Source organism: Aythya ferina (genome assembly GCF_964211825.1).
Source record: "Aythya ferina genome assembly, chromosome: 6".
Lineage (NCBI taxonomy): Eukaryota > Metazoa > Chordata > Aves > Anseriformes > Anatidae > Aythya > Aythya ferina.
The window spans coordinates 16,359,450-16,382,135 of NC_140303.1; the positions used below are offsets into that span (position 1 = coordinate 16,359,450).

General features: G+C 36.0%; 1 protein-coding gene across 10 annotated transcripts in view; it reads right to left on the minus strand.

The window, feature by feature from the left end:
• Positions 1–22,686, minus strand: part of NBEAL1 (neurobeachin like 1) — an 88,047-nt gene that overhangs the window by 33,455 nt on the left and 31,906 nt on the right. For 7 of the 10 annotated variants that reach the window (XM_084524804.1, XM_084524806.1, XM_084524807.1 and 4 more), the window contains 21 exons: positions 21,382–21,468; positions 19,887–19,970; positions 18,289–18,387; positions 17,605–18,185; positions 16,148–16,280; positions 15,338–15,457; positions 13,837–14,140; positions 12,825–12,910; positions 12,300–12,389; positions 9,934–10,105; positions 8,829–8,962; positions 8,227–8,386; positions 8,028–8,130; positions 7,142–7,298; positions 6,359–6,517; positions 5,850–6,009; positions 5,485–5,573; positions 3,858–4,436; positions 3,152–3,327; positions 2,624–2,777; positions 595–723 (listed from right to left, as the gene is read on the minus strand). In XM_084524804.1, coding sequence (XP_084380930.1) covers positions 595–723; positions 2,624–2,777; positions 3,152–3,327; positions 3,858–4,436; positions 5,485–5,573; positions 5,850–6,009; positions 6,359–6,517; positions 7,142–7,298; positions 8,028–8,130; positions 8,227–8,386; positions 8,829–8,962; positions 9,934–10,105; positions 12,300–12,389; positions 12,825–12,910; positions 13,837–14,140; positions 15,338–15,457; positions 16,148–16,280; positions 17,605–18,185; positions 18,289–18,387; positions 19,887–19,970; positions 21,382–21,468 — 3,756 coding nt within the window. Of the gene's footprint in view, positions 1–594; positions 724–2,623; positions 2,778–3,151; positions 3,328–3,857; positions 4,437–5,484; positions 5,574–5,849; positions 6,010–6,358; positions 6,518–7,141; positions 7,299–8,027; positions 8,131–8,226; positions 8,387–8,828; positions 8,963–9,933; positions 10,106–12,299; positions 12,390–12,824; positions 12,911–13,836; positions 14,141–15,337; positions 15,458–16,147; positions 16,281–17,604; positions 18,186–18,288; positions 18,388–19,886; positions 19,971–20,926; positions 20,956–21,381; positions 21,469–22,686 lie in introns of those variants that run through there. The other 3 variants (XM_084524805.1, XM_084524809.1, XM_084524801.1) reach the window with 2 other exon arrangements.

A 22,686-nucleotide genomic window follows, 5' to 3' on the forward strand; every position in this document is an offset into this window, starting at 1 on the left:
CACAGGAAAAACAATGAAAAATGAATGCAATTCTCAAAATACTAATTTTGAGCACTTATCTTTTAGCACAGGAGACTGTACATATTCTTGTTGTATCTCAGACAGCCTGAGGGCACACATACATTGTATACAGGCACTGATCACTTATTTATCCTGTGATGACCAAACCCAAATCACTTAGCTGCATTAAGACAATCACATACCTAAACTAACAGTCCTGGCTTTTCTGATGGGTTCATTATTTCAGACTCAGGTTTTTGTGCACTTATTCTATCTAAACGTGAAACTACTCAGCGTATTTTACTGTAAAGATGAAAAGTCACAATTCGGATTGCCGTCTTACTGCTGCTAGCACTTACATTGCCCCATCTTCAAACAGCCTGCCCTCTATCTTGTTCACATACTCAGGATGTGCACATTGACAGGACTGCAGAGTAAGCTTGCAAAAGGCAAGACCTGATAAAATATTTGCATATACAAGGATGAAAGACTGCTATCAGTCTACTCAATGGCATAAGCAGATCCCCCAAAACCATAACAGTTACACCAAATGAGCACTTTAAACATTGCCATTTGCAGGAATTTGCAACAAACCTGTAAGTTGTCTTGTGCAATGAATCCAAGGAGTAACTGGACTTGCACCTGTGAAAGCCAGGTTGCTTCTGGGCCAGCAGAATACCAGACTGACAGGCTATCCATGAGAGTCACTAACTCCTCCAAGAGCTATCATAAAAGCAGAAGATTGGCAAGTAAAACAAGTCAGAAATCATCAGCAAATACTCCAGCTGGAGTTATAGTAATTTCAAAGAAATGAAGAATTCACACTTCGAACTTACTCAAAACCATAAAATCCCAGAAGACTGCAGCTACACCAGTCATTTGAAAAAATTCATGACTATAAAATATGGCTAGCCTAGTATGTTAACTCAAGTACCTCCCCAGTAAGGCCAAAAACAGCATACACATGCCTGTCTTCTTCCTGTAACTTAACTGCAGGAAATGCCAATTCTTTAAAAATGTTACAGATTCCAGGAACAGGATTATTGGTACGCATGCCTTTTTAGTTGCAGTATTACAGGTATCATACCAACTTGCAATTTATGGTTCAGTATTTATAGGTTTTTATTTCTTTCTTTTGTTTTGTCTTATGCGATGTAAATGTAATACTAACATAGTTTACCAGCAACAGTAATATGTATGGTATACTGAGAAAGAAAGCAAGGCTTCTTTCATGAATATCTGATTTAGTATAATGCTTGAAGCTTCATAGGTATCAGTATCTTAAATAAGTTAGGAAACACTCCTTTCTGTCAGTAGATTAGGCGACGTCCAAACTTTATTATTAAAAGAAGCTATTCCTAAGGTAAGTGACACATTTTACCATCTAGACATGTTTGTTCAGAACAAATATACCTTGATGAATTCCCTAATAAATTACTCAAATATTTGTTATTCCGTTCTATTCTGTTAAGGCCCAAACTCATGTGAAGGCTTCTGTGCTTGGCTGAAAGCTCTTATCTTAAAATATTACAGTGCTATTACAGGCACAGTGGAAGATAATTTATGAGAGCACTATTATTTTCAATTCAGAGTTGGCAATAAGCACAAATCCTATTGCTCCAAAGTTCAGAACTCATTCCTAATCAGATTTCACAAAGCTAAGTCACAACTAAAAGCAAAACCTTCACCTAGAGCAGACTTTCTAAAAACAAACAAACAAATGTAAGCTTTGTGATTAAGCTGTGTTTGTTTCTAAGCATGCATCATGAAAAATAGCTTAGCAATTACTCTGTTGTGATGACTCTTAACATTACACTTTTAGAAACAAGTAAACAGTAGCTTTTTAATTTTTTTCTCTTTTTTTTTTTTTTTTTTTAGGGATTTATTATGACATAATTTAGGCTTCCATACAATACTTCTCTTGCCTTCAGCCTCAAAAAATAGAAAAGCAATTACACTGCTCAGAAAGTAAAAGAAAAAAAACCATTGCTTCTAATATGAAAAAATAAGGCAAACTACGTATCTCTAAAATTTACATCAAGAAGTCAGGAAACAGAGCAGGAAGACAAAGTTTCTTTATCTTATTACTTCCTGTGTTTGCTAGTCATTTACTTCCTCAGAATTCATATTTCTGACTCCCAAGGTATGTAAAATTAACCTATTTACAAATATATGCACAAAAGCATGGTAAAACTCCAATATGGGTAAAAACCTAGCAGTGATATTCCTCACGTTGCAATTGCAATCAAGGTTTTGGCTAGTGTTTTATTCAGGACGCATACACTGAGTCATACGTTCTGATAAGAGGTACCAAATTTTCTTAGGCTGCAACTGACATTGTTATATTAGCTCCTATCAGATCTTTGCTAGTCTGAAAAGACTTAGATTTTCAATAAAGAGTACCACTATAGACCTATTTAACTTGCAACAATAACGTTATATATACTATGGGGAATATTGTTTTTTCATTAAGGGACAATCTAATTCATTTCAATATGAGCCCTCACTCCCTAATATCTAGTTTAAAAATACAAACCTAGAAGAAGTAAAATTATCAAAGTTGACAATTTTTTCATTACTATTTCAGCCTATATACAGTATTTCCATTATGCAGTTACCGTACCTTTTCTGTCCACAAGTTTGAATTAACTACTCCCTCTGCCTGCAGGAAATCTTGTACAATTAGTAAGAGCCGGAAGGCATTTTCAGCGTGTGTAGGGAGAGCTTTTGAATCCCTGTTGTCAGTGACTGCCCATTCTAACATCTTCTCCAGCAGGCTGCATGTAAAAAAAATAAATAAATCCCAAAGCAGTTATTACATGTTCCAAATATAAGTGGCTTTAAAAAAAATCCAATTAAGTATTTAATTGAATCTCTCACTCCACAGCTATAACTATAGTCTTCTTGATAAGCCAATCACGTAAAAGAGATTTTGAAAAGCGCATGAAGCCTGGGATACAGATTTTCAAAACCTTACAGTCCCGTTACACTGCCAAATAGGTAGCAAAATATATTGACAATATATGAAAATAGAGCAAAGAAAGTTATATCTTGATAATAAATATCCACCCCTTTCTACCTTAAATAAAGACCCTTTTTTCCCTTTTTCATCAAAAAAGTGACAGAACCTGTCCTTAAGCTGTACACTCACTTGAGTTTTATTTCATCAGACGGTCGCAACAACTCATTAGATATTCCCAGTTTGGTCAGTGCAGAAAATACCTGTCCTCTCTCAATCCAAGCATCATCATCAGATCTTTCAATGCCTTTCCACATTATACACAGTAGAATGTCTGTAAGTAACTGTATCAGTTCATTATCACCTCCCTACAAAAGAAAATAAATATTTACAACCTTTCTAGTGCAAAAAGCTTAATTCATCACAGTCCCTATGCTTGCATGTTTTGGCATTTTTGAGAACTGTGCAGTCTAAGGACTAATCACTAAATACATGAAAATGCAAATATGAGGCACTGGCTTCCCTGAATCTGTAATACATACTGACTTGACTTCTGCATCATTACTTAAACCTAAATTTTAGCTACCCTTGATTTTTCCATATCAAGCCTGTATCACTTCTCCTTTGGAAGATAAAGGGATGTTGAAACACTGAAGGTTTTTTGTTGTTTGTTTTTTATTTCCCTTCTCCCCCCTTGCCCAAGCTATTCCAACCAGAAAACAAAAAAAAGACATTACATTACAGGTGCCTCTACTCACTGTAAGAGAGCTGTATTGCTATTTCCCTTTGGAAGGTGAAAGGAAAAAAAGATGACAATGATTATCCCATTAAGGAGACAACTAAAAAAGCAATTGAAGACATCTTGAGAAATTAACCACACAGGGAAAGAATTACTTACTCCTTGGTTTTCAAATAAAGATAGATCAGCACTGAAGCCCACATCATTTATGACACCCAGATCTTTGTCAGGCTGTCCAGAAAATGGTTTTGTGCTCTCTATAGGCGACGGTGTGCTGGGCAGGCTATCTGTCATCTGATTCACATCAGCCAGTTCGTACGAGTCAACACTGGACAGATCTAAACTCAGATGTGAAGGATTACTGTGCCACAATTCTTCTTGGTCCTCTGACCTAAAAGACATCTCTCCTGTGGATGCATCCTCCAGAGGCATAGCAGAGAAATGAGCTGGGACATCCAACGATTTGTTGTCTTCTAAACTCCACCGATCAAACAAACCATTAACAGATGCAAAGTTACCAGCTTTATTTCCCTCCATCTTATCAGCATGGTGTCTCTGAAGATCTTCAGCAGGAGGCTTTTTTTCCTCCTCCCTTGAGGAATCAGCCCTGTTCTCTCTAAAGCCAATCCGGACCTCAGACTTTTCTTTCAGGAACAGTCTAACCAAAGTGTCCTGCCAGCCTAGCTGCTGAGAAATCTGTTGTGCTGCATCCAATTGGGAATGTAAAAGGTGCAAAACCTAGAGATAGAAGATATTCCATACCCACATATTAATTTTAGCTTGAAACTGCGTTAATTCTTTCAAGTTACAAGGTTGTAAAATGTCTAATTTATTTTGCCTTTTTAAGATCTTGTAAAAGGGCCACAATTGGTTAACAGAAAACATGAGTACCACCAATTAAATAAATAAATAAATAAATCACTCTTCTCATTAGAAATGTATATATTTAAAAGAAATATCATCTCAGGAATGAGAGGAAAAAAGCTATCAAAGCATATCAGTAAGTCTCCATATTTCAGTAACTCTTCTGCAATAATACCTGGAAAAAACAGTTATCACAACAAATAGGTGTATGCAGCCACTTAGTCTACAAAACAAATAAAATAACTGGCATGTGAAATATGATTGATTAGAAACTATTATATAACAATGAAGAAAACTACAATATTAATAGCTTACTGATAGCATACATTTGGTTTTCTTTGAGAAACTTTGGCAGATAGCACAGTACCTCACAGTACTGCTAATTTCAGTGACACAAGCCAGAGAGCTCAGTTAAGGAAAGAGTACTTTTTACTCTCTTCCCTGCACCCACAACTGCTCTTTTGAACCATATGTTCTATCAAAGTAACACATTAGGAATACAAACAAAATGTATTCCATGTTTGTGATCTTATGCATCCTTTGAGAAAACTCAGTAATTCAAGGAATCCAATACCTCTAAACCCTAAAAACATGCTATTTGAGCATCTTTATAGAGGCTTTGTGTTTTGTTTCCTTTTTTTTTTAAAAAAAAAAAAAAGTTGTTTTTTTTTTAAAGGACCTGAACTTTTTTTTAAAGGACTTGAACTTTGAAAAAAAAGTTGTTTTTTTTTTTTTAAAGGACTTGAACACACTAAGTTCAACATAAAGTGACAGATTGGCTTCGTTCCTAACATCCTAAGTTATTGCTAAAGAAAGCAGCAACAGCAGCAACCAACACAGCCACAACATCCAAATAAATAAGATACCAAACTGTATAACTTATGGACTTAACATTATTCCAGTTTTAAAGATGACAACTAACCTTTCTACAGATGACCACTCTCACGTTTATATCTGATTTATGTGCCAGATGCACTACAGCTATGAGATCTTTACAATTCACAACAGGATCTGTAGGGGAGAAAGAAGAATATACGTATATCAAACTATACCATGCAAGTGAACATAAGAGCTATCCGTTAAAAATAGCTTTGAAGGTCACTTCTGTTTCCTTTACTATCCCTGGATGTAAACTTCAGGAAACTAAGAAAACAACTGAGGCTACTGTGGACTGCAAATAAAAACAGATCTGTAAGGTAACAGCTCTCCTTCCTTAACAAAAACCAAACATGTTCACCTCTGAGCAACAGGAGCTTACTAATAGCAGACATAACACTTCCCAATTACCTGCATACAGAACTTGATTAAGAAGGTTTTTTATGAGAGAAACAGGAAGTGGTGATTCATTCAGAAGGAGTCCCAGTCCAGAGTATCCCACTTCTCTCAGTCTCATACGGTGCTTACTGCGTTCGTAAACTTTAGTACATTTCAGCATCTCTTCCACAATCTGCAGGAAACAGTACACACAAATGCAATATAAGCAGAAGGAAACATCCAGACCTCTTAAACTTAATAGTGAACGACATAGCATGCTTTTCCATAGCTTACGAAATAAATTTTAAAAACAAATTCAAACAGCACAGACTAATTTTTAAACTTATGCTTGACATCAAGAGAACACTAATTCCATTGCGACTATGGCAGTAAGCAATAATATCTAGCTAACTTATCAGAAGAAAGAATTCAACTTGAACAACTTGCATCTTTCCAAGTGCATGCACTTCTGCAACCAGACCATTGGAAAACAGATTCATGTCCCAGTGATTAATTTATGAACATATCATTCAATTTATTACCTTGAACACAAGTTCTCTAAGCCGATCAGAGTATCTTTGATGCAGTAACAAAGCGTAAAGAATATCAGCATTTCCTGGTTCAAAAAGCAGTAAAAAAAGCTGGTCTGGGGTTGGGCTGGAATGAAGTAGGCTGAAGAGAATATCCAGAATTCCACAAAGCTGCAAAATTAAGACCACTGAATGAATCCACAATTCATGCAGACTTCATCCTGTGCATGGGGGAAATTTTCCCAGCTTTTAAATTTCACCCTTCACTTGTTATACAATGTACCTTGTCTGCTCATTATTACCACATTTAAAATTAGGGTGTTTTTCTTTGGACTACTTTGTATATACAGAACACTTTATCAAACTGCAATCAGAACTACAAAGCAAATTCAAGTAGTGAAAATATCTACAAAATAGCGATCTGTATCACTACAGCAAGTGATCTGTTAAACTGCAATTCATTTGGTTTTGTAACCTAAAGGAATTTTTCTAATGGCAGTATTACACATGTGCTTTTCTGCCCCTCACCTGCAGAGCACTTTTGTCAAGGTTCTAGTGTGTTTCTACATACAACCTGCCTGAGCTACATCTAAATAGAACTATATACTAAGTAACACTATGCTTGTGGTCTTGCGCCTACTTTTTAAACACACAAAACATTAAGAATTCTCAACAGAACAGTACAGAATATCCCAAGTTGGAAGGGACCCACAAGGATCATTGAGACCAACTCCTAATCATCATAAAACCAAATCACTTCGAGTTTAAAGTACTAATTTATGTCATATTGGATACCTGTTCCTCTTCAGTGGTGGCAGCAATGTATCCTATGATGCTCTGTATTTCTTCATGTGTTCCACCTTTGCTTAGGAAATATTTGATCAGTCCATAAAGGGATGTCCGTATTGTTCTCAGGTCATCAGGAGCCAAATCACTGTCTCTACAGCCACTCCTACGCATCAACAGACAAGAAAAACAACTCAAGCAAGTGCTCCATGATTCAGTAATAGCTATTTGGTTGTGCTGGTTTGGAATTTTTCGTGTATCTTGATATTACGGCACAATCTTTCTACTGAAGTAAGGCAACTGAGCAGCAATAAGACTTACCAAGCCTATAAAAAAACATGAAATGTAGTCTTTTCCTGATCTGAATACAGGTCAGAACTTCATCTTCCTCCCTCACACCCTCTAGCCAATCTTCCCCAATTACATACTTATATTCATAAGTGGATATAAATTATTTCAAGTCTACACCATGATTGAAAACTAAATTTCCAAATTCCTAAAAATAAAAATCTACTTCAAATGCCACAAGTATATAAAAGAATGAAGTGTCTTAAAATGATGAGCATCCTCTCTTTTCATAAAGGCCATCATCTGTAACTTAATTTGTGTTGTTGATAACAAGTCCTTCAAATTAATAACTTTAATGACTTTTCCAAGCCATTTCCAGTATCATTGGCATAAATTTTATATAATCCCATAATAAAAGTCAAGGATTAGTAATAAGTAGAGCAGAAAAATATTAATGCAATTTTGAAAATGAAGTGAACCACTAAAAGCCAGACTGCAGCTTTCTTTTCTCACTAGGACAAGTGGGGGCATAGGGTGAAAGACATGGACATGACACAACAGCTACACATAACAAATGAGAAGGAGTTATAAGAGGTAAAACTCATACCCATAATAAACCCTGAGTGTGTCTAGAAGAAACTGTACTCCATACTTCTTTCTGAAGAGCCTTCTGCTGTCTTTGATGATTGTAGAAAGATATTGTATATGCCCTACAATATAAAGCTTCCTGTTAGAGCCTGGATAAAGATTTATGTCAAGTGAAAAGTTCTGTGTCTTTGTGCAGTTACTGAAGTCCAAAAGCTCACCAATTCTGAAGGGGAAGTCCCCACTGTTCCAGATGCTGAAGTCAAAAAGTAAGTGTTGATACATCTGTTGTAAAAGCTGCATGTTCTTTTCTACTGAGACTTGCTCTATCAACAACTGTACAGCCATCAGTACATTCACATCCATTAAGTTGCTTGGCACCTTTCAAAAGAACACCATGTTTTAATACTCAAAATACGAAGAATTTCTTAAGATATTCTCTTTTTTTAAACATTTTTTTTTTTTAGAAAATGAAGATTTTCTCTTCTATAGCAAGTCTGCAGTTATTAAAGCAATAATATACATGCAAACCAGTCTAGTTTGAAAAAAAACATAATACAGTATCAATAACCAAAAAAAAAGTAGAAGAGGAAATAAAGACTAAACACCATGTTTCACTTTGTAGACCAAGATCAACTCCTTATATCTTCTTGTTTTTCAGATATATGAGAAAGAAGAGCATAGATGAAGTAAGTCTTTGAGAGAAGCCTTGCATACTGTACAAATTAAGAATGTTTCAAAGTAATCAGGACTTCATTCATAACTTGCATTACTACTCAGCTGTAACATTCATTACTATGGGTTGTTTCTCAAATTTGCTCACCTTCTGTAACAAGGCTCCTAGGGTGGCAACTCCATGGGAGTGAATCAGATTTTCCTGATTAACATGATGCCTCTGAATAAAGTGTTTTATCACCAAGATGAAAGTTGCAACAACATTCTTCTCCAGCCGTGCTTCTGCAAAACAGAACAGTAGCAAAAGCCTCATGGATGATTGTTGGACAGTGAGGGAAAAAGTAAGATGAAGTGTTTATATTCGTCACTATTTCCTGAACTTCCTTACTCCTGATGCATTATTTCCAGAGCTGTAGGCTGTCTTTAGACTTTTTTCCAATGAAGAATCAGTCTTTCCTTGCCCCTCCAGAACAAAGTGACCCAGTTGCTTCATCTATCTGGCTATAGCATAGACAGACCTCTCTCCTTTCAGTTACAGGCTTTTGCATATGCTGCAGTTATTCTCCCTCTGCAGTTGCAAAGTCAAACTTTCTAGACATATGTAAGAATTGGGAGGAGGGAAATATACAAATATAGATATTTATTCCACCATCTCAAATTCAAAACAAACAAAAATGTTGTTTCCCTTGCAAGCCTTGGTTTCCCAGTGTTTGCTGACAAAAGTTCATTTCCAATTTATATCAGTAGAGTGGATTTTTTTTTTCTTGATTTGTCTCTGTGGACATTTTCCTAAGAAAATGAAAGTTTAACTGAAGTCTACACAGCACTGTTCTGATACTGCAAAGTTTGTGTTTGGCTGTCTGACCCAGCATTCATGTTGCAGGAAAGCTCCTCCTATTGATATTAGCAGGTTTTACATTAAAAAAATATATTTCTCAAAATAATAAGAACCACTTTTTCAGACGAGAAACAAAAATAACTGCATATTTTGACGCTAATATAAGAGTAAATCATTAAAAGAAAAGTAATGCTATCAAATACATTTATATTTGCAATATATTATTAAGTTATTTTTACATAGTGCTGAACTGCTGGCGTTCAGTAACCATATCATATGAGTAACAGGAACAGTCTGTCAGCTGTACATTGCTACTTTGGAAAACCAGCACGTAATAGAATGGCTGTCATTCACAGGAAGATTTTTAATTAAAATCAAGCTTAAGAACAATTTCATCTCAACTGTACTTTTCTACCTGATGCCTTTGTGGATGCCAATACCACCCAGTCACCCTCTACAGGAGTCACTGCTTCTGGAGGTGGTAGAGTTTCCCCTTCAGACTTCTCAGGCACCTGTCCACCAAGGAAACTGATCTGCTCCAGCAACGGAAACAGCACATTTACTCCGCCAATGCAGTTGATCATATCCTAAATCAAGAGAAATGGGAGAAAAAGGTCACTATAAATAAAACCCTCTGAACTACATAACCAAAATCCACTCTACATACAAGGAACCTTATGAACTCACAAATCAGACTATTTCATGTCACTTTGAAACTAGTTTAAAATACTGAATTTAACAAGAGAATTGCTGTAGTTTTAGGCGCTGTAGTTACACATGCCTGCTCTTGCTCTCAAAGTGTATTTTTGCATTTCCTTCCACCTCCCCTCAACAACGCAGGAACCTGAAGGATACAACTATTGGACAGAATCTTCTATTAAAAATATTTCAAAAACAGAGAGAAACATATTTTTCTGTTACCTAAGTTACTTGCAGCAAGCAGGAAGGAAACTATATATCCGTGTTTTAATCCTATTCCTGCAAGATTTCAATTTCAGGCTATTTAAAAAAAATCAAGTTTGATTTTTTTAAAGTAACTTCACATATACCTCAATTCTAATCCTCGTTTTTAGAATTCAAGTCTCCTAAGATACATTTTATTTCCCTTCCTCTCAAACAGGGGTAGCACAACACTTTCAATAAAGTTCCTTGCGTTAAGGTATAATATATTCAAATCACAAGATTCCTAGAAGTGATTCCAAATGTCACTTTAAAAAAATCTGGGTCTCAGATAGTAACCAGAAAGCTAGCCAGAGATACCTGTTCACCTGCCCAGCTTAGTTCAGTGAAAACTATTGTTACCTAAAAGTTTTAAAAAACAAATAAAAACAACATTCTGTAAGCCAGTCTATTAATGCAGGATATCACTCTCCCTTCCTGGAAATGTTGGAGAGAAGTGGAGGAAACCATTCTTTTTACCTCCATCATGTTCCAGTTTTTCAATTGTTACTGTATTACATATGTCTTTATGATGTTCCTTCCCAGTCCAGGTATCCTCGTGTTTATTAAGGTGAATTTAATGATAATTGAACAGAAAATAAGGAAGTTTAAAAAAAAAAAAATTTGCAAAATTTATCTCATGGATGAAGCTTTCTAGTTAGCTGGGCAAAACAATAACCACGACATTTTTGAAAGTTGAAAAAACAGAATTTCTTTGAACCTAAAGCCAGCAGTAGCTTTAACTCCTTTCAGGCTGTAGCTATCTCCTTATGAGCTCCTCCTGATCAGCATCACATTTTATCCCTTCTCAAGAGGGTGCCAAATCCCATCGTGTTTGTTAATGAAGTCCAACTATTTTTCTAAGACTTGTACTCTCGATATGCTTTCCCACGAAGCTAGAGATATTAACCATCCTCACCCACCCCTCTTCCCACTATTGGGGATAAGGGCAACAAATTACATTTTCTGCAAAGTATTAAGCGAAGTTAACTAGCAGGCGTATTTGAGTTTTCTTAACATTAATCTCCACTAGTTAGAGCATATGCACAGCATTCATACATTTGCCTTCATTTACCTTTACTTTTGTTGTAAGAAAAGATCATCTACGGAACAGAATTGAATATAATCCATCTAAATTAAAATACCTTTTATCATGTCAGTGTTTCTAGATCAAGCTCCTTTGCTGAAAATAAGTTGACTTTCTCATTGACATTGAGAAGCCTGACTTGAATTTTTTATGTTAATATGTGCTTGTGATTTTGGAACTAATAAGCAAACAGGTAGAGGAAAATATTTATTAAGCTGGGGTGCACTTCACAGTGAGTTTTAAGTCTATAGTATAACGTCAGACCTGAACTGTCAGTCTTAGAGAGCTGATCAACCAGAAGAACATATGGATCCCCCTAAGTGTTGAGTAAGAAGGAAGAGAAAAAACAAACGAAGAAAAAATACAGATAGGACAGTTTTGCTATAATAGAATGTTTGAGCAAGAGACTAGAAACTGATTTAGCCAGAAAATGTAAAATTTTAATCACCAATACTAAAGAAACAGTAGTACTGTTATTATAAATGCTGGCAAAAGTTAAACGAAGATGATTTGCATGGCCCGTATGAATCAGATAACCCCATTAAGAGCAGCAACCCTTGTAAATTCTCATTAAAGGTAATGCAACACTACTCCAGCTACAGCATTAGCCCATTAATTGTCATTACAAAACCTGTCTGTATCAGTTAAATGTCATTAGCAATATGACAATAACCTCCAGCATTCCAAAAGGTAGGTGAACATGTATGGCTACTATCACATTTCCATCAGGCTTTGCCAGTTCAGTATGCATTTACCTTGATGTCCCAGTTCACTACTTTGTTTCCAGTTAGTCTTCCATGTAAGAGATTAGCAGACAGGTCAAGACAAATTGGATTTCTGCAGGCCTGTTAAACAAATTAAAAGGCTACAGTATTATTTAAGAAACAAGGTACAGATGCTTCAACATCAAATAAGGTTTCTAAATGACGTATGTTTCAGAAAGTTTGTGTCATTGTGTTGGTAGTATTTAAACAATTTAGGACCCCTGGAATATAATTTATGTTATCTTAGATTTGACATTTGCAATTGCACAAGATAATTTTGTCCTTTTGCCAAATAAAAATAACACTTTAATAGGTTACCCTGCACAACAGTTTAAAAAAGCTCTCACTGCTCTTCATCTTTCCTTAACCACAGCATAAAAATGCTATATTCACTTGTTCTAATGAAATAGCAATAGCAAAACAGTAAGGCAAATAGCAATAGCAAAACAATCTAGAACAAGTTTGAAAATTATTGCAGGTTGTGTAAACAAAGTAAAACTACATATTATTTCATACCTTTGGTGTGTAATGAAGCAACACCTTACTGGGGAGGTCTGCTACTTCAGACTCTTGAGATTTCCATGGAGTTAAGCAGTTTGGACCTATAAAATAAATGTACATAATTATTAGTTTTCATTTTTAAGAGATCACTGGATATTAATGTTGATATTCACAAATTTTATACAACTATTCTTTGTTGGAACCTTTAATTGGACACCCCAAAACACACTTATTTGAGACATGCTTTGAAGTAATCTTTTGACCTAAGTCATCCATTCAATACAGTCTTCTTAAAACGAAACACATATTCTTGGTAAAATGCTAAATAAAATGCTATTTAAAGATATTTTAGTCTGTATAAACAGCTATGGTTCTGTCTTTAAAAACACCTGTCTCCTGATACTTGCCACCAATCCATTTGTCATCAAGCCCAAATGACCAGACAGTGAGTAATCTTCAAGACATCTTTGTTTAGTAACAGAAAATAATTCCTTTAAACGGAAGTACTTCCGTGCTTATCTCTAACAAGTGCAGGTCATTATGGAACTTACTGCCTTAACACCGTAAACCATAAGACATAGCTTACCAGAATATATATATATATTTTAAATCACCCCTAAATTGATTGATTTTTGTGGAAAAATCCTCAAGCATACATCACCTCAATGGCTTATCAACAGCAGCAAAACTTTAAATCATTTCAACTGTAAGCACACATGTAAGCAAACAGTAGGAAAAAATTAAGAACTCAACAGTGAAAATATTATATAAAATTTTAATTTTGGCAGGTTTGTGCATATAAATAGATGAGCTTAAGTAAACCTAACATTTCAAATAAAACTAAAAATACTTAGAATTCCATTTAGAGCTTTGTTGTAAGTCCCTCTTAGCAAACCCATTTAGGTTAGCTCTGCAATTCTTCTGGATTTTCACTTCATCGTTATGTGTATGTATAGAGCAAAACTCAGTGGGGTACTTCCATAACTCATCCATTTTGTTCCACTAAACCAGTACAATCACTGCTTACCTGCTAAATACAACGCTTTCACCTGAGAGGGTTGCAGTGCTTCATGAAAGATGATAACTGATCCAAGGTGTCCCTCCAAAGATGTTGGACATCCCCATTCACTATCCTGAGTCCCTGCTGAGATCATCTTGGTGATCAGCTCTGGTTTTGCAAGCATTCCACCCCAACTTCCTGGAGACAGAATGCCCCCAAGTGACGTACGATGGGGCATGATAGGGGAGGAAAAAGGTGGGTCTGGTATCTGAGATGGAGGAGGAGTCGTCGTTCTTTGGCCAGCTGAACCAATGCAGCAAGAAGTAAAAGGCTGGACAGTCAAGCATGGGAAAAAAAAAGACACACTGTAAATCTAAGCTCCTTCTCCCCCCCACCCCATCAGTTTGCAAACCAAATCTGAAGACTCTGGCAAACCAGAACTAAATAAATTAAATCAGGAGTAGCAAGTTTTGGCATGTCCTCTAGAATCAGTAATCCAGCACAGTATAAAAAGAATGTGCGCTCTCCATAACAGCAGAGAGTGCCCCTTCTACGATCAAAAGCAAATTTGGTAACCTCAGCTGTTGGCGTGCCAAAAAAAGCTGGCAGGAGCAGAGCCAGGAAGGATGGTACCTTGGTAAGATACCCGGGTAGATATTTCTCTTCTGGATTATATTTGAAAATACTAGCCGCAGCATACATGCTACTGTATTCTTCTTGTTACTCCATTCAAATAGATGCTCTCATGGGGAGGCTTACCTGCCTGACATTTAGCTACCTTACTTAATAGTGCTTCTTCTACAACTGAGCCAAAATCCAGAGTTTTATCTTGCAATGGAAATAGCATTTACTTGTTATACCATGACCATGTCCAATTTAAATGTTCGCTAAATGTTTACTAAATTACTAAATGTTTACTAAGTGTTTACAAAAATTACTCACAATACTTAACAAATATCAAAGGAGGACTTAGAAAAAGAGGAAAAATGGTCAGTATTGTACCCCAATTTAAAAACGATTCGTTCCACACAAAGAATGGACAATGCTTTCAAAGAAAACTGAACATGGTATATACTCATTTTGATGGCTTAAATGAGATTTTAGGTTAAATACATACACATTTGAAATGTTTAGATTAGCTGCATGCACACTGCTTATCCAGCTAACAAAGCAGGTGTAAGACTAGCCTGTATTATGGGGACACACAGAAAATACAAGTAAGTATTTCTGAGTGAGTACTACCACACCAATCCTACTTGCAGAGGTCTGACAACTCCCCTACCATCTAAACAAGGTAAACTCTTTTTTAGTTTTGTTTTTAAACTGAGATGACTATGCAAGCATTACTTGGTTAGTTACACTTATTCACCAATTTGATAGTCTGCACACTGACCAAAATTGAACATAATAGCAATACGCTAACTATCATAAACTTACTCAAATTCCTTATTAAAAAGAAGCCAACTCTGTTCTCGTTCCTCTATGCGAGTTCATCAGGACAGGGGTACGACACAGAAGGTGAACTTACTTCATTCATGGCAGGGAATCGAAGTGGAGCAGAGATCTTCTGCTGTCCGTTGACATAGATGTATACAAGGCTCTGACCAAATGGCCTCTTTCCAGGCATGTGAACAATAGTTATGTTGTGCTGGTTAATAAAATAAATAAGACATTATTAAAAAGTACTGCATGAAAATGACAGAATCACAGAAGTGACCGTACATTATTATTTAACTTCATCTCTACTAATCTGGTGAGGAAACCATTTAAGAAACTGCTTTGGAAAATAAATCCATAGTATAAAGAAGATACCACCAGCTGTCAACTGCTTCTATTTCCAAGTAGTTTACTTTTTAAACAGGTTTTGGGAAGAAAAGAGGTATAGCTCTTACATGATAATGCATATCAGTCCTTAAATATGGGAATAGAAAAAGGCAAGGCATAAACACAGTAGTGTGCACTTAGCATCACATCCAATATGCTTGTTTTAATTAAATATAAAAAATCTGCACGTTAAAAAAACTCCACTAAAAAAAAAAACACACCTCTATAAAAAAACACAACACTAATCATCAGCTTATCAGTAACAATGATCATAACAATATAGTTGTAATTTATCTTAATCAACTGCTAATCTACATGGAAAATGCTTGTATCATTTGAGTTTAATTAATTACATAAGATCAAAACCAAGTATGATAAAATAGACTTTATAGACCTTTTATAAAACCACAAAAAAACAAACAAACAAACAAACAAACAAAAACAAAAAAAAAAACTTGTGACTTCTGAGCTAACAGTACTGTCCTAAACAATGTTTTTCAGTATCAAATCTTACCCAGAGTGAGTCAAAAAAACAGTGGTCTGGAAGCATCACTGTCGTATATTCCCTCTTTGTGCAAACTGCAACCACCAATACCCCAGAGCACGTAATAAAGGCTTCAAAACCCATACCACTTCCCGTAAAAAAGCTATAGAAAGACAACAGAACACACAGTCAAGGACTTACTCCATCAAACCTACTGGAAGTCGCCTAACAGTATTTTCATTAGGAGAGAAGCAACTCAAGCTGTTTGTCGCTGCTCACATATTTACTATTTGACTAGTTATCACTTTTGTTCCAAAGAACAAGACACAGAACTACTACAAGGAAGGGAAGTGATTTTTAAGGATTTTTTTTTTTTCTTAACATGTGATTATCTGTCAGCAAGAACCTTAATGCAAAATAATATATATAACAATGACTACACTTATTTCACTCAGTATAATGAAGATCAGCTATCAGCAACTATCTATAAATAAGCCCTGCAAGCACAGGCGTGTCATGAGAAATCTTTTTTTTTTTTTTTTTTTTTTTAAGTGACACTGGAATTTTTAATATTTCTAAGACACTGGAATTTTTAATATTTCTTTGTATTAATTTCAATACAGAATATGTACATTCATTATTGCCAATATCAATGCCCTGTAACAAAAATACATCAATATTGCCCTACAATGAAGCTACAGATTCTGTACTGAAATTATACACAGCTTCAAATATCTGGCATAATTTCGTCAAAATTATACATAAAATGATAGAAAAACAGCCAGTTATTGGTATAGCAGCATCACATAGAAAAAAAAAAGCCGTAAGTAGACTTTTTTTTTTTTTTTTTTTTTTTTAACTTCATAGTGTAATTCCACCATGGTTTTCTAGGACCACAGTCGATTTAAGAACTTCAGTGGCACACACTGACCAACTGGAAACAGTGTTATGACAGTTCATCAGGTGGCACCCTTCATCAGGGCTCTGCTGTATAAATACTGCTGACGTTCCTATTGAACATTTGTACCCAGATAGTTAACCCACACTTAAATAAACTATCAAGAACAAACCATGCCAATGTCTATTTAAACTGATGAAGGTGCCCTTTTTGTTGCTCTCTTGTATGAAACAGAGATTCCACTGCCTTCACAGAAAACAGTGGGAAGACTATTGTTTTGGGGTGTTTTGCTGTTGTTGTTTTTAAGCTACGTACCTTAAAAACATCATTCAGAGTCGTGGATAATGAAACTGCAGACAAGAACTACAGATAAGAAAGTAGTGTAACTGAGAAACTACATACTTATTTCCTAACACAGCCTGGCTGTGGCGACGGATGATATTGCTCCCTTTTGCAAACTAACCAAACTAAGTGCTATATATTGCATACTATGAAGAAGAGATTGAATACCGCATGTAATAGGGTGCCATATGCCACAGGGAACAGATGACCTAGATTTGTGCTGCTGAAGTCATTATGATAACCGTACCTATAGAGTTGCTTCCGCTTGCCATTTTTGTTAGTTGCGCTAGGGTCCACCTGGTCCTGGTCAAGGCAAAGCCAAGCACTGAAAGAAAACGCAGAGCCTGGCCACTTCTGAATTGATGGAACTGCAATTCCTGCCATGCTGTGATACAAGTTGAAATACTGCAAGGCACTCGCCATGCCTTGCTTGCGGGCCATTGCCAGAATGGCTCGCATCACTGGAACAACGTAAGGGTGAGCCCGCCTTGGTTCCTCTGTCCTCAGGAGCCGTATTAGCTGAAGCAATTCTTCTGATCCCATTGACTGGCTCCCCAAAGAGCCCAAAAGGGCAATCAGGTTCTCTGCACAAGTACAGTGGAGCGCAGAATGGGAATTTAATGTCTCAATAATACGGATGACCATGTTCGCATTGACACATGTGGCACGACTCTGTCTGTTAATACAGCAGATCCGCCTCAACCAATTTGAGATGAAAATCTGCAGGTCGTGTGACTCTAGCTCTGGAAGCCACTGGATAAGCAGCAATAATGGCTGGACATTACTAATGCCTAGTATTCCAACAGCCATGTGGTCACCTTCAACAGCCTGAAAAACAGCAGAAAAATCAGATATGAAACACCATAAAAGTAGAATTACTGCTGAAGAGACATAAGCATTTTAGACAGCATTCAGAGAAAGCATATCTCACCATATTCATGAGTTCTTCTAGTAATTCCCGTGAGGGTTGACCCAGCGATTTTAGTACCTCATATATATGCGCATAACCAATTCTCTCCTTGAAGACCTCCTGAGGATAAAAATCCAAGTCTCAATAACAAATAGAAGGGACACAAATTTTTCTTCTACTGCAACAAGTTTAATTTAACAAAATATTAGATACAAAATAATTAGAATGCAAAAATAATATTTTACAGGCTAGAAATCCTTCCGTTAATAAGCCCATTTTGCTACAGAAGGATCTCACTACAGCATGCAGAAAAAGATCAAAATTACATTTTAGTAATTACTTATACAAAAATATAATTGCTTTGGTATACTCAAAATGTTAAGTCTATCACAAAATACCAATAGCCTTATTTTGTTTAACACAAACTACAATGAAATGGACTGGTTATGTTGAGAATTTTAAGTATCCAGATATTTTCAGGGTAAAAGATTTTCCTAAACCAGCTTGATTAAAAATCACCCATCCTAAACATTCCAAAAATTAGAAAAGTGTTCTAGGAAAGTTTTTTTGTTTGTTTGTTTGTTTGTTTTAAATGAGTCACTTCTATGTGAAGGAAAAAATAAATCATGCCACAAAATCCAGAATGTAGTACTTTTTTTTTTTTTTTTTTTAACTTAGTAGACAGAAAACACCTCATACAAAATGCATATTCTTCTCCCCACTGTATTCTGTACTGAAATTAAAATAGATGGATGAATGTATCAGCAGAAATGATACAATTGCTTAAGCAAATATGCGAAGATATGTATGTTGCAGTGGAAGCACAGGTAAAAAGTTTACTGACCTTTGTGAATTACGAGTTCCCAACCCTACCATACAACTTTTACCGGGCTTCCCAGAGACAGTGGAGATATGAGTACTCTGAGTTATGCTTTGGAGGAGCCTAATTTACTACCTTATCATTTCTCACTCAGACTGTACTGAAAGTAGCAACCAAATCAGGTGATTTCCAGTCTTATGTTGGCCTGCACTGTGCAGTCATACCCCTTTCCCTGTGCCAGGAATCATTCAGCCACAGGGTGAATCTAACAGACTAAGCAATCTAAGAATAACTCTACTTCTCTGCAGCCTCAGCTTCTAGTCAGATTCACAAACTAACCACTGCCTATCTATTTATCAAACAACAAGAATAACTACAAAGGAAAGGCAGGGTAATGGCAAGACCACCATTTAGACAGCAGTATGGTCCTGGATTAAAGACACAGTAAAGCTACAATACCTACTCCTCCCTGAAGCTATACTCTGCAAATACTCATTAATTCTATCCCAGGTATTCATGGGACAAGTAACGATGTACTATTCCCTTTACAACAGCTCCAAATACCATTAGTGCTCCATTCTTCCAGTTTTGATATCAAAATATCTCAAATCCAGCCACTGGAAACAAATAAAAAGATAAGGGATGCCAATCAACTGCTCCTATCTGGCGGAAATTAGCAGACACAAGTTGCTCATCTTAATTAGCAAGATTCCTTATCAAGAATTTTTCAATAAAAATGCTAACTGGAGACAGTATCAGGAGGTCTATTGCAAGTAGACCACTGCATATGTACCATTACCTTAGCAGCTGGAGACTTGAGCATTACTGCTGTGAGGGCTTGAATGGTTGATACCGCCAAGCAGTCTAGGTGTCCCTGAAACACCTGAAAGTAGCAGATATAGAAGTTACATACAAATGTGCAAAGACCATTCTGTTCCAAAATCTATACCATTCCCTTCTGCCAAGATGAAAACCAAGAGTTTACCAACATGCTCCAAAAATCATCTCCCCACCAATAAAGATTTCGTAACGCCCACAGCCTACAAGAAAGATTGCATTAACAATAGACAATACTTCAGGAAGAAGAGAGAAGCATTCACAAAACTCATTGCACTTGAAATATTCTGATGGACAAACAGGTTCTCCTCATGCAGCTAATGGACAACCTCAAGAGGGAGGGAGGAAAACAAATTAAGAAGTTTCTTGTAAGGTGTGTGTGTGCTGCTTGACAATCCATCAGGCATGTGCATTTCATACGAAGTGTTTTATTTAACATCTAAGTCCCTATATACCAATGCAACCCACACACAAATTATAAGAGATTAGTCACACCAGCACAGTAAGGTGGCGTCCTCATCCATAACCTCATCTCATTGCTTAACATCTCCTTTTCCCATTTCAAGTTATCTTTTTTTGCTGTTAGTTTTTCCCTCTAATTTTTGTTTATGGTGGTATCTCTATGCTGGTTTTAAGGTCAAAAAAATCAGAGCACCATCTCATGTCCATCAGTAAACCTAGAGCAAAACTGTGCAAACATACTCAGTTTCATTATCCCTGAAATATTAAACTGCATATCAGAAATATTTTGACAATGAAATGTCAAGAATCAGAAGACCGTTAGATGTGAATAAACATTTACATGCAGTTAGTCTCGCACTGAGTTTCTAAAAAAGCCAAACCTATTATAATCACAATTTGTAGATTACCACACTTTGTACTTCGCATCTTTACATATTTCATCAGAGTAAATTATTCTACTACAAAATTAATATAACAACAATTTCCATCTGGTACTTTCCACAACATTACGGGAAAATTAAAGCAACAGGCTATTCCTACCTCCCTGATTCAGCCTGTCCATTGTTTTGTGAACATCTGTTCTTGATGACAAGCACAGAATCAGGACATCAAATACAACCACTGAGATTCACAAACAAGGCCCCAGAATCCAAAACACCACAGTGCTGAGACAAAGAAGCAAAAAAGAGGAAAGGGAAGGAAAAAAATCACCAGCTTGATAGAATTTAGATTCCATTCATGTACTTCACCTTTTAAAAATGCATAACTGATGCTCAATTTATTGAAATATCTGCAATGTGAAGCAGATAAATAAAACTGAAGTTGAATTCAATCAGGAAAATTACTTTCCACAGATAGAAAACACTGATGGCTGCAGCAACATAAGGATTGCTGCAAAAGGCTTAAAGAGGATCATTAAGGTGAAGCACAGGAACCAATTTTCCTGTCGTTGTGTCTCAACCTCAACTGAAGCAAAATACAGATTAGGTAGGTACCTGGTCCTCATTCATTTCTGTCAGTAATTTGTTGGCAAGGTCTTTTTCACTCTTGTCTGCCACTTTATTGTTAGCATTTAAAAACAGCTGTTAGAAACAGAGACAAGAATAATGGAAATAATTGCATTAAACAGTTACCTCCAGCCAAACCTGTGGAGGCTGCCCTAGATTTGTGTTTAACATACAAGTGAGTTCTCACACTGGTGAGATGCAATCCTCCGTTAACATTAATCTTCTGTTAATTCTTAGAACACTGAAGATTACTCTGTATTTTTGCTGGACACTTATTGCACTTTTTTTCCCCTGAATTAGATGTCAGTATGTAATCACTAAGACAAGGAAACAGACCTATCTAGAAGTTAAAAGTGGTCAACAGCTTAGCAACTGATTTCATTTACTAAATGCAACATGATGAAAATTTACTTTTAAGAAATAAAGACAAAAACGGAACGTTGGCAAAGAAATGGATACAGGTGCCTCACTGGTGCCCACTTATGTCTCATCCTACGTGAAGGCTGAAGATATCTAGACAAAATATTTAAACTGTCTAACAGCAACAGCAGTAGAATTTCTGGGGCACATAAGCCTTCAGGACAGGAAGAAGGGTAAAATATCTGCTTTTATTTTAAGAATCTGACAGGTTGTAAATAAAACATATACCTATCATGCATTTTAAGCATAAGCTGCTCTGTGTATAGCAGCTAGATTCCTCCCCTCTCCACCTGAATTCAGAAGTTTGAAACTCAAGTATCTTCATAATCCATTGCAGTCACTTTGTGTGCAAATTTCAGTCATAATCTAATCAAGACTAAAATTTTTCTTCTGTTTTTACATTCTAAAGAGACATGTTAAATATTCCATGATCAAAATGATTTAAAAATCCTTTTAAAAACAAAACAAACAAAACCAATAACAACCACAAAAAAAAATATATCTTTCCTTCAGTGGGTGAAAACTAAGCATTCCCCATTTTTTCCTCATACATTTCCTTCCATTACCTATTAGGCATTCTCTCCTTCGAGGAGCAACCTAGGAAATCAACTTCCATAAATAAGGGTAAAAAAAAAAAAAAAAAGGAGGACACTCAAGATACACTTACTTAGGCATGAAAGCACATAGAAATACAAGTCAGTTTAAAAAGTACATGACAGTCAAGAGCACTTAATACTTCAGAATTACAACAATACATTCAGAGGGTTATAGCATTAACAAGTGCAAATAAGAACCTTAAACAAAAGGAAATGCAGACGTGCAAAAAAAAAAAGGCAATTTTTTCAGGTGGGTTACTTTAACTCTGACAATATA